The sequence below is a fragment of the Oreochromis niloticus genome, linkage group LG9, assembly GCF_001858045.2.
Source record: "Oreochromis niloticus isolate F11D_XX linkage group LG9, O_niloticus_UMD_NMBU, whole genome shotgun sequence".
Lineage (NCBI taxonomy): Eukaryota > Metazoa > Chordata > Actinopteri > Cichliformes > Cichlidae > Oreochromis > Oreochromis niloticus.
The window spans coordinates 12800188-12814810 of record NC_031974.2 but is presented as its reverse complement, the minus strand read 5'-3'; the positions used below and the strand labels follow the sequence as shown (position 1 = coordinate 12814810).

The window sequence follows — 14623 nt, the reverse complement described above, 5'->3', positions numbered from 1 at the left end:
TGATGCATGTACATATTCTACTGAGCTCTTTGTGTCTTAAAAAGGGTAATGATGTGCTAAGTGCTATGAAGACTTTATGAGTTTCCTGCAAACGGGGTATATTCGTCTTCTTTAGGAAATCACTACACCCAATTTCAGTTGCTGGTAATTGCATTTATCTTTCCCTTTTATACAGAAATGTTATGAAATTAGTTTAACTGGATTTAAACTGCACTAAGGTGCAATATTGTTAACAGTGCTGCAGCTTAATATTTAAAAAGACAGATAGTCCCTATGAAGGGTTTGGCAGCTCTCTGGTCCTGTGTACAGATGCATATATAATAAAGTTGTGTCCTTTTTCAGATAAAAAGTGTAATCCAGTTGCCTTGAATGGTGCTTTTTTTTTCGGCTTATTTAAACTTGCAGCAAATAGGCTGCAAGGTGAACATCATTTTTAAAAACCTGGGGCAATATTCACTCTCCTAGTCCTTTTCAGTTGACTCTGAAAGAAATATCTCATTCATCCAGTTAATGCTCAGCTATATCCAGTTAAAAATGACCCTACAAAATTAAAGTCAAGTTAGTGGCTGAAAAACAGAAACAGTTAGAAAGGCAATAAAAAATTAAAAGATTTTATCTGAACTCCTTTCAGAAATATATTAGTTCCTTTGTTAATACATTAAAGCGGCTTTACTAACTTCATAGAAATCTTAGACATTTTGTTTAAACCTTCTAAGGTCTTCAACTTGTTGAGCTTGCTATTCAGACTTTAGTTACTAAACAGCTTCAGAGTGCTGCAGTTTTGACGTGTTCGACATAAAACTTCAAACATCAAATGTGAATGTTCATGACTGCTCTAAAAAGGGGAATGCTGCTGTTTTCACCACCCACAAGGTTGCTGAAGTGTGCTTAACAAAGACGCATTTAATTAAAAAATAAGGTATTTCATAAAATGAAAAAGCAAAAGAAATGCATGAAATGTGGAATTTAGCCTTGCCCAGATATTTATCCTTCCTAAAGCTCGATGAAAAGACCTTGAGTCAAGTAGGAGTGCATTTCTAGTGCTTGCCTTATGTATTTAAAAAAAATCTCATTTTATTACCTGTTTGATTAGCCGAGTTTTCAGGTTGTACTCTTGTTGTATTAATCCATCATGGACAGCAGATGTCCCCGCTGCCCTATCTGGTTCTCTCGTCACTAGTTGCAGTTGAATGGAAATGGTTTATAATCTTATTTTTTTAAACATTTTACTATAAAAAAAGGTTCACAGGGCTGAAGGTTTCCCAACAAATGACTCTGACCTACAGCTCAGTGTGAACCACTAATCATAGCCTATATTGATTTATTTGATTTGCCCATTTTCACAAGATCTACTTTGAGGGTCTTCATCATTTCTAGGTTTCAAAGTGAAAATATAAAGAAGACCATTTGTCACCGTGGGGCACGTTAGGGCAGCAGCAGTTTCAGAGTGGAGCAATATTGATTGAATTTCTGTTTCTTCCATGATCTTAGTTTTCAGAGTTTTTTCTTTTTTTCTCTCTCTCACTGAACAATTCATCTTGAGCCAAAAACGAGGGGGCACGCAATGCTTTTTTACCCCACACAACACTAAAGTAATATATTGGAATAAATCACACAAAATCAACATCCATCCTGCTTCCTTACCCTTGTCTCCTTAGCAACACAATCCCCTTTGCAAGTAAGATGAGATGCACCTTTTTCAAGCTTGCCCAGAGGTTGTGGAGTGAGTGTATTATTATTTTTATGCCAGTGTCAGTAAATGCACATGTGTAAGATAACTATCAGTGTGAATATTACTTGTTGTGCTAAATCAAAAAGGATGTACCATGGCAACATTGTGCGCTTTGAATGAATGATAATTCAGTTATTTCCAGCATACGGACAAACCTGAAGCATTTTAAAGGCTCATAAGTTTAAGTAATGCTAGCAATGTGGACATCAATGTGAGTCTGTTAGTTAGCTGGGTTAAGCTGATGAGCTCAAGAAGGCACATAAATTTACCTATCTCAGCAGTTAAATAACATAAGACAGCGATCTAATCCCATGAATTAAGAAAAAGAATAAGCAAAGCTGCATATATCCTCGATTCTCTCAACACAAAAGCTAGACCTATCCATCTACACAAAGCTAACCGTTTACAAGGCAGCTGTGTTACTTTAGTATTCTTCTGTACAGAAAAAAGACATGGTCTTCCCTAACTAGGCATCTTCAAACCCTGGAGCCATTCCACTGATGCTCGCTGCACTGCCTTTTGAACTTCAAGTATTGGCAACACATAACAAACTCGAAACTGACGTCCTGAAGCTTTCCAAGTGTTTGAATACAGTCAGGACAAAGCGGTTACACTTGCTGAGCTATGTCCGCTGAATGGATTGTGGCAGAACTGAAGAAGCTGGTATTCAGCAAACTGGCAAAGGGAACAAGGTCACGAGGACGCCCCAAAAAGTGCCTAAAGGGTGTGCCAAGGAAGACTGGAAGATCTTTAAGTTTGTCCAATAATGATATAAATAGTAGCAGATCACAGTACTTAAGTCTGGTTAAAGGTCCATGGAAACATTATTTCTTGGCTCTGTTTATCTAAAGCCGAAATAAGCACTTTTCTGATTAGTTTATGGTTTCGCTGACTTTTTTTTAGTAGAGCATGATACTAATTTTGTAAATGATGGTCCCAGTTAAAGTGAAAAAGGGTACAGATGAGTATACCTTTGGTATGTTTTGGTTTCAAAACATCAGGATAGCAGTTGTGAACAAAGTCTTCATAGCAGCACTTAACTAACAGGGAAACGTCCTGGTAACTATGTACATACACAGTCTTTAGGTCCGCTTTTGGTCCTGACTGCAGGCACTTATGGTCCAGCACAATATCAGTTCCTAATCAGCAGAATTTCCCTGCATGGTGCCAATAGGAAAAATGTCTCGACATCTGTCAAATGGCTTACCATGAAATCCCCTCAGGGGAAATGTCCAGGACCTACTGTAGTGCCATCACAATGTCAAATCCAAAACTGAAGTGTTAAGCATACAGTCACTGCTAAAATATAATTTACCACACAGCCACAGTTGTTAAATCAAGTCTTGTTAAATCAAGTCTTCTACAAAAGCTCAGTCTTATCTTTGAAACCTTTGGAAAGCTCTCTGAAAATGTTAAAAATGTTCCCCCTAAGGTGGACACTTTCATTATTAAGGGATAATTAATAATGCTTTTAATCGTACATGCCTTTTGTCACAATATTTAAACTGGGTACCCAATATTTTGTACTGTGGGATCTCCTAAAGCAGCTCTGCTCCAATGAGCAATGGACATAGGACTTTTTGGGGGGCGGGGGTTTACCACCCATAGATGCCCACTGAGATTGTTATCAGCTTTTAGTGGGATGCCTTGTCTTGCTGGTGAGGTTGCTGCTGTTGTCTTGGTGATCTGGCACGTGCCAGAATATCGTTCACACGAAACCAGCAGATCATTGCATTTTAAGGGGATACGCAGTGTTTTTCCCACTTGTTAGTGTTTTTAATGTTAATCTTATAGGCTACACAGAGCAACGAAAAATACAGCTTGTATTACGTATATGTATATGTATGTATGTATTGCCAAATTCGAATTTTAAATGACTAAACAATAAACGATTTTTAGTTATTTTTGTGACTCAAAAATCTAGTCAAAATACCAAAGACTTGGCACAACTGGAAGATTTACTTGCTTATTTAGTGAATCTAAAGGTTGCATTTTATTCTATAGCCATATAAACTAAAGGAGTTTATCAGAATCTGTCTTCCCGGCTGTTTTCTCCTAATTTACTTTGTTTGACCGGCTCTGATGTCTGTATGGGGGAGAGTGCACTGTAGCCCGCTCCCCCCCTCCCGTCTCTAAGCATGGTATGGTCCTCGCTCAAGAAGTGCCTCCAATTCTCCGTCTGAAGGGCTAATTTATTTCCAGTCAGAAAGTATCGCAGCACGCCGAAGTCTTACGCCCTCTGCCTCTCAAGTATCTGAAAGAGCGCAAAGCTGGACCGGTACATAATGACCATGTACAAGGGGAAGCGTCGCAATCATCGATGTAAGTTTACACAGATCGTTCGGGCTTCGTGATACACCGAGGACATTTTCTTTATGCTGATGTCGCTCTGTGCTTGGCATAAAAATACAAGTTGCAAATACTAAGCCGTGAATCGTGCATGCCAAGATGCAACCCGTTCGCTTTAAAGCGAGCGCAGGGCCTTTTATTCAAGTAGTTGGAATATGCATGAAATGTAATCGTACATAGAAAATTTCAGGTTTGTCAGCAAGCAATTATCGGCTCTGTCATATTACATTCTGCTGTTGATCCTGTGATGATGAAGTGTTAAATCAAGTCACCTGCTGAGCCCTGGCTGCTTCTTTCAAAACCATCTTTGCACCTGCTCCGCTGCTCGGTCTGTTGAAATACAGCCTGTTAATTCTGCTGAAGTTTGCTCACACTGCCAAGAAATGCGTTATCAAGGATATGAGCTTCGGCGGTTCATTTCACATACAGTTATAATTATAAACCAGTGATTTATTGCAGTTGCAACAAACACCATTTGTGCTCCAGAGTGCACAGATTCATGTGAATTTTGTCTTGCTGGTGTTTTGCATATTAACACATAGATTTCTGTTGTGCGCACTCAGTATGATCTCCGTTCATTTCTGCATCCGTGAGGTGAGAAAAGAAAACATTTGGGCTCATTCACAGTATGATGTCTAAACTCACTGAGCAATTTTGCTTCGGAATCAAGCTCTGCTTATGGGCAAACAATTTACAAATGGAAAACTATCTGGGTAATTAGGGGTTTGTCTTCTCTTCTCTTAGTCTTTTTTTTATTTCTAGCAAAAATGTCATTCATTATCCAGTGTGAGTTTTTTAATTACCTCAATTTGCTGCTTTTCTGTATCTCATGTGACAGTAGAGTGAATATCCGTGGGTCTCTGTGGGTCAGGGGAAAAGAAACATCCTGATTAGAGGATTAGACTGAATGGTTATCTGAGGAAATAATCAGCAGATTAAATAATAATTAGCTGCTGTTATTATGCTGTAACAGAATAATAGAGTTGGTATTATACATCCTGAAGCGAGGCTGTTAGAGCTGTGTGCGCACTCATACTCTGCCACAGAGCAACGCTGCCTCAGTCAAGAAACTGGAAAGATGACTTAACAAGTAATTAAGTACAACGTGGCAAACCAGTGGTTCACTAATTACCAGTTGGCACTTCTTGGCACAAGTGCACGCAGTCAGTTATACCGTGATCTGCCCCCGTTCCTTGTCTGGTAGACATCTATGGAGTGCGATAAAGGTTTTAAAGTGCTGCTTTGTGGCTGGTGTGCACTGTATAGAAAGAACACGTTATGGTCTTTTTTTTTTCTTCTCTTCAACAGAGAAAATGGAAATGTATATTGTGCAGTGGCTGGAAATAGATCTCGCTGTAAAACTTTCTAGATTTGCAGCTTGCATGTAGACAGTGTGGGAGGGAAGCCAAATTTGGACGCAGAGCACAAAGGCGTAAGTGTCAAGAGAGAGAACAAGCAAAGAAATCCAGGTGCACAAAGAGCAGGAGACAGTTAAGAAAAAAAAAGACAGTGAGTCTATATGTGGGCTCATATTGTTGAAGAGCTTGTTTAAGGGCTTGTTCCGGACTGTATCTGCCAGCTATTAGGCCAGGGAGTCCGTGAGAGACTGCCAGCGGCTGTGGACTTACAGGATGGATTTTTTTTCTGTGCTGCTATATTTGAGTTTAGTCTTTGGAAAAGTCAGACAGAAAAAAAAGATGTTCTTATATGAGAAAAACTACAGTTTTCTTAGGGAAGCATCTCATGATACTGGACAGGTAGTCCAGTATCCTTCCTTTTTTTCTTCAGTACCTGCAGCCTTATCAGACCTTTCTGCAGAAATGGGAACACCAAAAACTGCAAATTCACACGCTCAGTGTGCTGAGGCGTGATCACTTGCAAGCACTGGTGGTTGAAAGAGATGATCAAAAAAATATACTGGAGGACTGCTGTAACTTATTAATGCAGATGTGACTGTAGAAAGGATGTTGTGCATCTTTGTTATGATTTTTTCTTCTAAAAAGCAACATATACCGCAGATTCAGCAACAATGCTAGAGTGACTGACACATAGCTGTAAAGAAGTTGTGCAGATTTTGGAATGTGTTAGCAGTTTATTATTTATTTATTGGCGTCAGCAGCTTTAATTTTGAAAATATAAAAGCTTTAAAACAGGGATTTGTGTATTGATCAATTTATTAAAAAGACATTGTCCCTTTCTTTATCAAAAAGGGAATTCCGTGTCTGCGGTGTTGCCTATTGTGATTAATTTGATTAGGAAAAGAAAGCATCTCAGGCACTTTTTTGTGAGTGTGGGCAATAGCAGGAGTATTTGAGTTGAAGTCCATAAATATTTAAGGTCTTGCAGGCCAGGAATCTTTGGAGATCAAATGGGGTTCAAGCCCTCTAAACCTCAGGGATTTGTTTTCTGTGCGCTTGTATGTATTAAACATTTATTTTTGTACTACACGTTCCATAAAGGTAGTGGGAAACTTTGATATGTGATACGTGGAAATGAATATTGATAAATACAAAAGCAAACTTCCTTTCCTCCTTTATTTTTATGTGTCTGGACTTTGAGATGTTCTTGTGTTTGTTGCAATTTTTGAACATGACTCAAGGCCGACGCGTATGACCAAGAAATGTGTTTTCATGTGCTGCAGATGTTACTGTGTTCCTTTATGCGTGTGCCGTGCTGCTGATGCTGGGGAGGAGGAGGAGGAGGAGGGGGACGAGTGAGGCAGGCTGTTACATCTTCTGTCAGATGTCCTCCATGTATCTCAAACCATGTGTCAAGGATAGCTGTTTTTTTTTTTCTACTTGTGTGTGTCAAGAGTTTGTGTGTGAGAGTCTTTTTTTTTCCTGCCTTCCAGACTAGACTTCTTTTCAGTTTATCTCCATTTTACCCAGAATTTCAGTTTGCGTGTCCATGGGAAGGAATACAAATCATGCACAACACAATCCTTGGTGGGGCTGTTAAGCGTCCGTTGCTCTGCTTCTCTTGAATAAATCACAAGCAATTACAGAATATAATCCGTTCCAGATACTTTATTTGCTACCTTGGATGCAAGTTTAAAAATTCACCAGCTGTGCTTTCACACCTTTCTTTAAATATAGGAACCGCATCACACGGCGCTGTGCTGGAGATGTGATTTTATCTGTCAGAAAGGACCTAATGAGTCTCCTCTGTGGCTGATGAAATAATGTGACAGAGATGTCACAAGATGTCACCCCCCACACACACGAACACACAACCCCCCACACCCACCCCCGAGCCCTCGTCTCTCTCACCAGCAGCACCACGCTTGTTTAGTGGAGCAAAGGCTGTTTGGACTGTTGCCAGGAAAAGCACCAATCAGTGTCACACAAAGACAAGCACGAGACATGTGCAAGAGTGCTGATGTACAGAGAAAACACCAACATTCACAAGAAAATCCTACTAATTATTGTCTACGTTCCTAATAGGCTCTGGGGGAGGGGATGCTGCCAAATGCCTCTTTTTTTCTTAGTGTGAAGAAAACGACTTAGAAAAACACACTTTGATGAATGGCGTTTAATGAAGGGGCACTGTTTGTTTTCATTACTTTGTGTTATAAAGCACTGTGCAAAAAAAATGTAAGCCACCCCTCATTTCTTTATATTTTGCCTCCGAGGAGACTGTTTGTAACTTTTTAAAGTGGTGTTCAACAGTAATTCTTCAGGCTTTCTGAAGGTCTTCCAGAGTTTAGTCCCATCCTTGCACCTGACCTTTTTCAGATCAATGTTTTCTTTATTTGTTAAGCCACTTAGCACTGACCTATTAATGATTCAGGCAGAAAAAGACTCCTGGCTCAAGGGGTGAACCAGTGTCGTGTCCACAAGTAACACCAAATTAGCAAAGAAGCAGTTTTAAATTGTATCTTTAGGCCTGTTGCAGAAAACACGTGATTTGGATCCACTTCTTTACTTGAAACTGCAAAAAATGGCAAAGATGAAAGTTTGAAAGGCATAAAATATTATTTTTGCACCAACATTTCATTCCTGAGAGTTATTAGTAGGAAACCTGGCATAGTGTGAAGTGTGTCCTTCAAAAAAAACTTGAGGAAACAAGTAAAGGATGAAAGAAGAAGTGGCAGATGAACAACATCTAAAAGTCATGTTCTTAAGAAATAGGGAAAAAAAATCCAGCAAAGACCTGACACAGGACCTCTGACATCCATCTGATCCTTCAGTTGATCCATTTCCTGTTCACTGAAGCCTCATCAGAAATGGTGGCTGTCAAGAAGCCACTCTTAACAAAAGGAAACAGGGAGAAAAGGGTGAGGTTTGCCAAACTGCTTACGAAAATCAGTGGCAACAGGTCTTAGAGAGTGATGAATCTCAATTTGCAATATTTGGTTTAAACCACCAAATCTGTATGTATGAAGAAGGTCAAGGCAGACGTACGGTGAGTGTCTACAGCTATCTGCAAAACATGGTGGAGACTTCGTCATGGTTTGGAACTACATTTCACAAAGTGATGTTGGGAATCGTGTCAAGATTAATGGAATTATGAATGCAGAAAAGTTTTCAGATTTTTGATCCACCGTGCAGTAAAATCTGGAAAACATCTCATGGAGAACAGCTTCATTCTTCTGAATGTCAATGTTCCCAAACACACTGCCAATGCAGCAAACGCATACATGGAAAAAAAATAAAAGAAACAATAAAACATTGGTCTCATCAGAGCCCAGACATCAACAGTATTGAAGCAGTGTGGGATTATCATTGAGACAAAACAGAACAAAGGGCAGCAAATATCCAAAGAAAAGCTTTTTATAGCCCTCAAGAACCTTGGCGAGCTATCCATGAAGACTACTCAAAGAAATTATAAGAAAGCTTGACTATGTCCCATTTTCCTGTAAAATTGTAACAAATGAGGGATGGCTAAAGACTTTTGCACAGTCCTGTACATATACTGTTACAATAGTGGATGTTTATTCAAAACATGGGCAAAGTTTAAATCAATGAGATCAGTAAATGTGCCGGTAACTCCAAATGAAAATAGCCTCTTAAACGTCTTTGCAAGGGCAACCAATCACAGTAACTAGCAATTAGCTGAAAGGCTGCACCAAGGTCCAGTATAACAAAGGATTTTGAATCATGCAAAGCTATTCTAGTAGAATTCAGAGAATAATGTGCAGCTAGAAATGAGTGTCTCCCTGTTCAGGTCTATTGCATGCTACCTGCACAACGCATGTGCAAGTGCCTTTTTACCTTAAAGATTTATAGTGGTCTTTACATTCTTTTGCCTCTCATCCACCCACTCGTGCTAGCACAAGAGCTGTTCAGCTGATGTATTGTAGTGAAACCCAAAAGAATAAAAGAGCCAGAAAAAATGGAAAGTGTGCACAGTAGGTCCCATTTAATACTGGATCAAATGTACAGTGACAGCTATGACTCCAGCCTGTATGTACCAGTCTGACGAATGGCGAAATTAATGTCTGTCAAGTGTCATGGCAAATGCTCTGAAGTAATTAGAGGACTCTCTCTCTGTCATCCATCGGCACGGAGCACTCGTAGTACCTATGCAGGGATGAGCAACATGGGTTTTGAAAATTACATCATATTTTCACGCCTGTAGGCCAGCAATGAGCCTGTCAAATTTCCCCAAATCAGTAATTCACTTTATTTCTTGGTTAAAAATGAAATATAAATGTCGTACTGGGAATTTGAAAGCAGCACCTCAAAGATTTCTGTTCTAGATTTAACACTAAAGAGCTAAAAGTCCCTATTTTTAGTTGCAGGGAAAGTCAGTGGCGATATCCCGATTATTAACAGCTGTCGTGAACTTGTTCTGCTGTGAATATCAGCTTGGTGTTTGTTTTCATGCCTCGCTTTTCATCTCTAAGCTCCCTCGCTGTGCCATGTTCATGTATCCAGCAGCCTGGATCGTCCGCTTTTTGAAGTGTATCATTGTTGACTTTCATGAGACAGCTCACTAGGTTTACAGGTCACACAGAGGGATGTGATCTCAAACCAATGCCATGCCTTTATCTGTTCTGCGGGTGCCTCAAGGGGCTGGGGATTATGAGCTGATCTCCTTGGACTTTGGTCCATGCAGCAGCAGACACGGGCGGCGAGGCAGTGAAGCAGGCTGAAAGTCACACATGAGAGTTTACAAGAGAACAGACGCCTGCATTTGTAATGGGATGTCCACAAAAATCCTCTAATCAGTCATGATCAAATAAGCGTTTCGTGAATGGCAGCATGTATTATAAAAGGTAGAGGATGGAATGATGGCTGTTTGGATCTGTACTCACAAAATTCAAAGAAATGTAATCTGAACCCTATTAACAACAAATCAAGGGAGTGATTTTATGACTTATGACGTAGAAACCTGGATGAAATTTTCACAACATTTTTTCTAATGAATTTCTAACAATTTAATCATTTCTTACTTAAGTGTGGCTAAACAGAGACATTACAATACTGGACATTTAATAACCAGTGCTGATAACAGTAGATTCTCAATACCTAATGTGATACTACACATAAAAAGATAAAGAAAGAAAAAAAATTAGGACATGAACTGAAATGTTTTACCCCACTAATGTTACTACTAGATATAACATTATTACATTGGGTGAAGAAGCCATTCTTAAGGAAGCGAAACAGGGAGAAACGGCTGAGGTATAGTCATTTTATTTTAATTCGTCAGTCATTTTTATTTTTATGTATTATATCATTACATTAAGTTACATTACGTTAGCTTAAGCATTTATATAAAGTTATTCACTGCAAACATTTTAGCCTGTGGTGCAGATTTGATTTGACAATAGCAATAGTCTTCCATACCCAGTTCTTTTTGCTGTTCTTATCGACGAGTCGGGGCGCAGCTATTGCGGCAGTGACAATATTTGCCATTTTCCATGTATGTAGTTTTTTCTTGCGCTTGTAGGCATTTTTCTTAAGCATGTAAGGATAGATGAGCACGTGCATAGGCATGTGCTGCCCCCATCAGTTCTGGAAGATCTGCAGCCTCGGTGCATGCGCTGCCAGAGTTACTGATGGTACTAAAGGAAAAATTTAGTAAGTCACATTTTCTGAATTTTAGATTCAAAAGCAAAATTAAGCTCTGGCTACCTCTCTGGGGCTAAATATGTACAATGAAGCCATTTATCAGGCAAGCAATCCACTTTAAACTTTAATGCAGTATGAAATTTAGCTTCTTTACAGAATAAAATTTGTCTTCTGGGAGAAAGACAGATTTCATCACTTCGCCCCTGTGATGAAGCTAGTGTCACATTAAAAGTTGTAAAGGAGCAAGTTTCATATACAGCAATGGAAACTCAACTTTGCACTTTCCAATTCTTGCCATACATTTAAAAATTGCAAATTGAGATCCAGTCAGTAAGTTTTAACGCATGCTTGAAGGGGGGCAACTAATGAAACTTAAATCCTCTTATGGTATGTGTGAATTACTATATTTAAATGACACATGTGATAATTTATAAGAGTACAGTTTGCCAAATGCCAAATTCAAACAGAAAAATGTAGAGTCGCATCACCTCACCTTGAACCTTGCTTCATGGTTCTCCTGAAGAGCCCTGCTCAATGTTTGATCTTCAAAGGTTCCTAGAACAACACCTTTGATATGCAGATTGTCCCTCAGTCTCCTCTCTACTCTTTTTTTCCATGTAATTAGACAACACTACAATGTAAGCCTGCTGCTTCTTTCTTTCTGCTGAGAGGTGTCTGTAAACAAGTTTTTGTTTTGTTTTTTATTTGCAGTTCTTAAAATCTTCCCTGCCTAGAAAAAAAGGAAAAGGTAAAGGGTTATTTCCGTTTGAGGGGACGGCAGTGTCTTGTGACCTTGATTGATGGATCCACGGGCAGCACAGAAAAATAAGAACGCGGCTAATATGTGAGAACTACAGTAAGATAAAGATATATGAGGTCTGTGTCTGAAAGGAGCTGCTAGACCTTTGTGAAAATCAAAGGCTGTCAGGGCACATTGTTCATCCACTGCAGTGACAAATTTGACTGTAATTCACTCTGAAATTTTCTGGAAATCTTGTACCTGTAATGTGGCCTGTGTCAGTTCTTTCGTCTTTGCTCGTCTGAAAAACGTCCTAGGAGTATTTGTAGATTTATTATGCCTGCAACTGACAGGACCTCACCTACTGGTTACGGAGACACAGATTTGGTACTCAGTACAGCATTTTTATATCTCAGACCTCCTGCCTTCCTTTCCTTTCAGTTGGACTCACTGAATAGTGAAGTTGGACCAAAGACAGCTAGATGTAATCTGCTGGAAACATGAATTTCCCACTTTCCCACCTATTCCTTTTGCACGTCCATCACCCGCTAATTCAGCTCCCTCATTTTTGCCGTTGTCTTTGCTTCTGTCTCTCCTGCCGAGACACAATTTGCATGATTAGTTACTTTGTTCAATTAATTGAGTCATTGGGGAGATAGGCGCCAGAGTTTCTCAATCCGTGAGAAGATGATCGGCAGCTCCTTCCGTGTCCTGCTCTTTTTTTTTCTCTGTCTCGCCTCTGCCTTTAATTTTTATCTCATCAAATAGACAGTTGCCGTTGCAAGAAGAGGAAAGTGAAATAAAATAACTCAAGAATGAGCAAAAAAAAAACCTGCCAGATGTGATGTAGAACCATCAGCCCTGGCATGCAGGGAATTTTATCATCTGTGTTTTTTGGAAAAGTCCACATTTCTCATTTCTTGAAGGTCCTTGCTGATATGTGCACATTGTATTCAGCCTGTGTTACACATCTGCGCTGTAACTCAAAGGGGACAGCAAAGTTTTTTTGGTAATGAGAAGGAAAAAAGGCTTTTTTGTTCCTCAATGGCAGCAGGATGCTGGGTCAGAGAGAGCTCTACAATTTTAGCAAAACTGATTTGATCCTTGCGACAGAGCATAGTGACAAAGCACAATGATTTATTTTTCCTGGCTTCTGCATAATCCTACAGATTTATGTTGTGGGCTTCGGTTTCTGTTTACTTCAACTTAGAGCAGTCACATTACTTCCATTAGTTTGCCATAGCCTTCATCTCTAAATGCTACACTGCCCAGAACACAGGGTAATCTCTGATTCACTATAATTTAATACAAGTATTAGTTGTGCTGTTGTCACCAAATTGGCGTCAGACATGAAGACTTTGAGCAAATTGCAGCCAGTTTTTACGCCCATTAAATGTGGTTATAAGACAATATTTGCAGAACTTGAACATTGTGTTTTTTAAAAGTCTTCAGAGACTGAACATTTGCATCAGCCTCATATCTACTTTGTTTTGGTGCTAATTGGGAAGTGATAGCATGCAGTGTGACTGAGATGGTAACTGAGCATGTAATCATTGTCATTGTGAGCCTGGCATTACCATTTAGCTCGAACATTAATCCCAACATGCAACAGCACTGCTATAATCTCTCAGTTTTCTTTCTTTGCTTTTGTTTTCAAAGCTCTTTTTTGGGCATTTTTAATATAATGCTACTTGGGAGATGCATTTGATTTCCTCCTTTCTTCACTCTGTGCCATGCGATTTCTGTGCTTGCTTGTACCAGCAATTGCTCAGGTAGAATTTAATGCCAAATGAAGCCTTGGAGAATTGTTAATGCAGAAAGCCGACTTAATTCTGAATGCCCGATTTACAGCTGTAGTGACAGTATCTGAAAAGGTTCTTATGGGTAATGGCGCCAGTTGTTGGGCCAAAAATATGGGCTCTTTATCAAGATGCTCTCTTGAAATTATATCTTGTCAAAAAAACAAAATAATAAGCAGCTTTACTTGAACAGCTACTAAATAGGATGTTTGCGAGGAGCCATATGTCTTTAAGCCAAATACTGAATCTCTGCCTGTTTATTTGCAGTCTTTGTATGGAAGCCCACACATGTAATGACTGCTTCATCAATTGTTGTTTTCTAAATTATAGCTTCTGTGCCGCACCACAGCAGGCGTCCAAACAGGTCATTTGCAGCTACGGAAACCGACAAAATCAGCGGTGTTTTGGTTGCTGGGTTTTCTCTTAGTGCTGAAAGGACATTTTGCCCAAGCACAAGGTAGTTTGACATGCAAATTACCACTTTGTTGCTGTGTTTGTGTGTGCGCGCTTTAAAAGGCATGACTCACTCCAAGTGCATTTTGGTCAAAGGAGCTTGTGCCATATTTCTGCTCTCATTAAGGCTGTAAGCTTAATGAGTAGCTGGAATGCAGGTTTATCTTAATTAGCACTGATCACACTGATGGATGTGACTTATCATATGTTTAGACAATAGTATTTACCACCATGTTTTAGAGAAACACCTGTACCAAATGAGCTGTTGAAGGCTGGAGGGCTGAATCGTCACTATACCAATAGCACACAGAGATGGCTGATGAGAACAGTACATTGCAGAAGGCAGTTATTTTCAGGAATCTGCCAATCTTCCAGCACTCTTCCCACAGTAATACAGAAAGGTTCTTTGGCTCACCAAGACACACTCTTGTCTCTGCCTCTTCCAGACCTTGTGTTGACCCCTGCTACCCATGCCTGTTAGTTCTCCTCTTCCAGAGCCTGAGGCTATTAGCTGGTTTTCTCCTCCCTAAGA

The 14623-nt window shown here is 39.6% G+C and overlaps 1 protein-coding gene across 4 annotated transcripts in view; it reads left to right on the top strand.

Moving 5' to 3' along the window:
* LOC100711087 (RALY RNA binding protein like) overlaps nucleotides 1-14623 on the top strand; it is a 119444-nt gene that overhangs the window by 73650 nt on the left and 31171 nt on the right. The window contains exon 1 of one of the 4 annotated variants that reach the window (XM_025910205.1): nucleotides 3870-4054. The exons of the other annotated variants lie outside the window; for them this stretch is intronic. Within the exon in view, the coding sequence (XP_025765990.1) occupies nucleotides 4018-4054 (37 nt within the window). The 5' untranslated portion in view covers nucleotides 3870-4017. Of the gene's footprint in view, nucleotides 1-3869; nucleotides 4055-14623 lie in introns of those variants that run through there. 4 annotated transcript variants of the gene reach the window in all.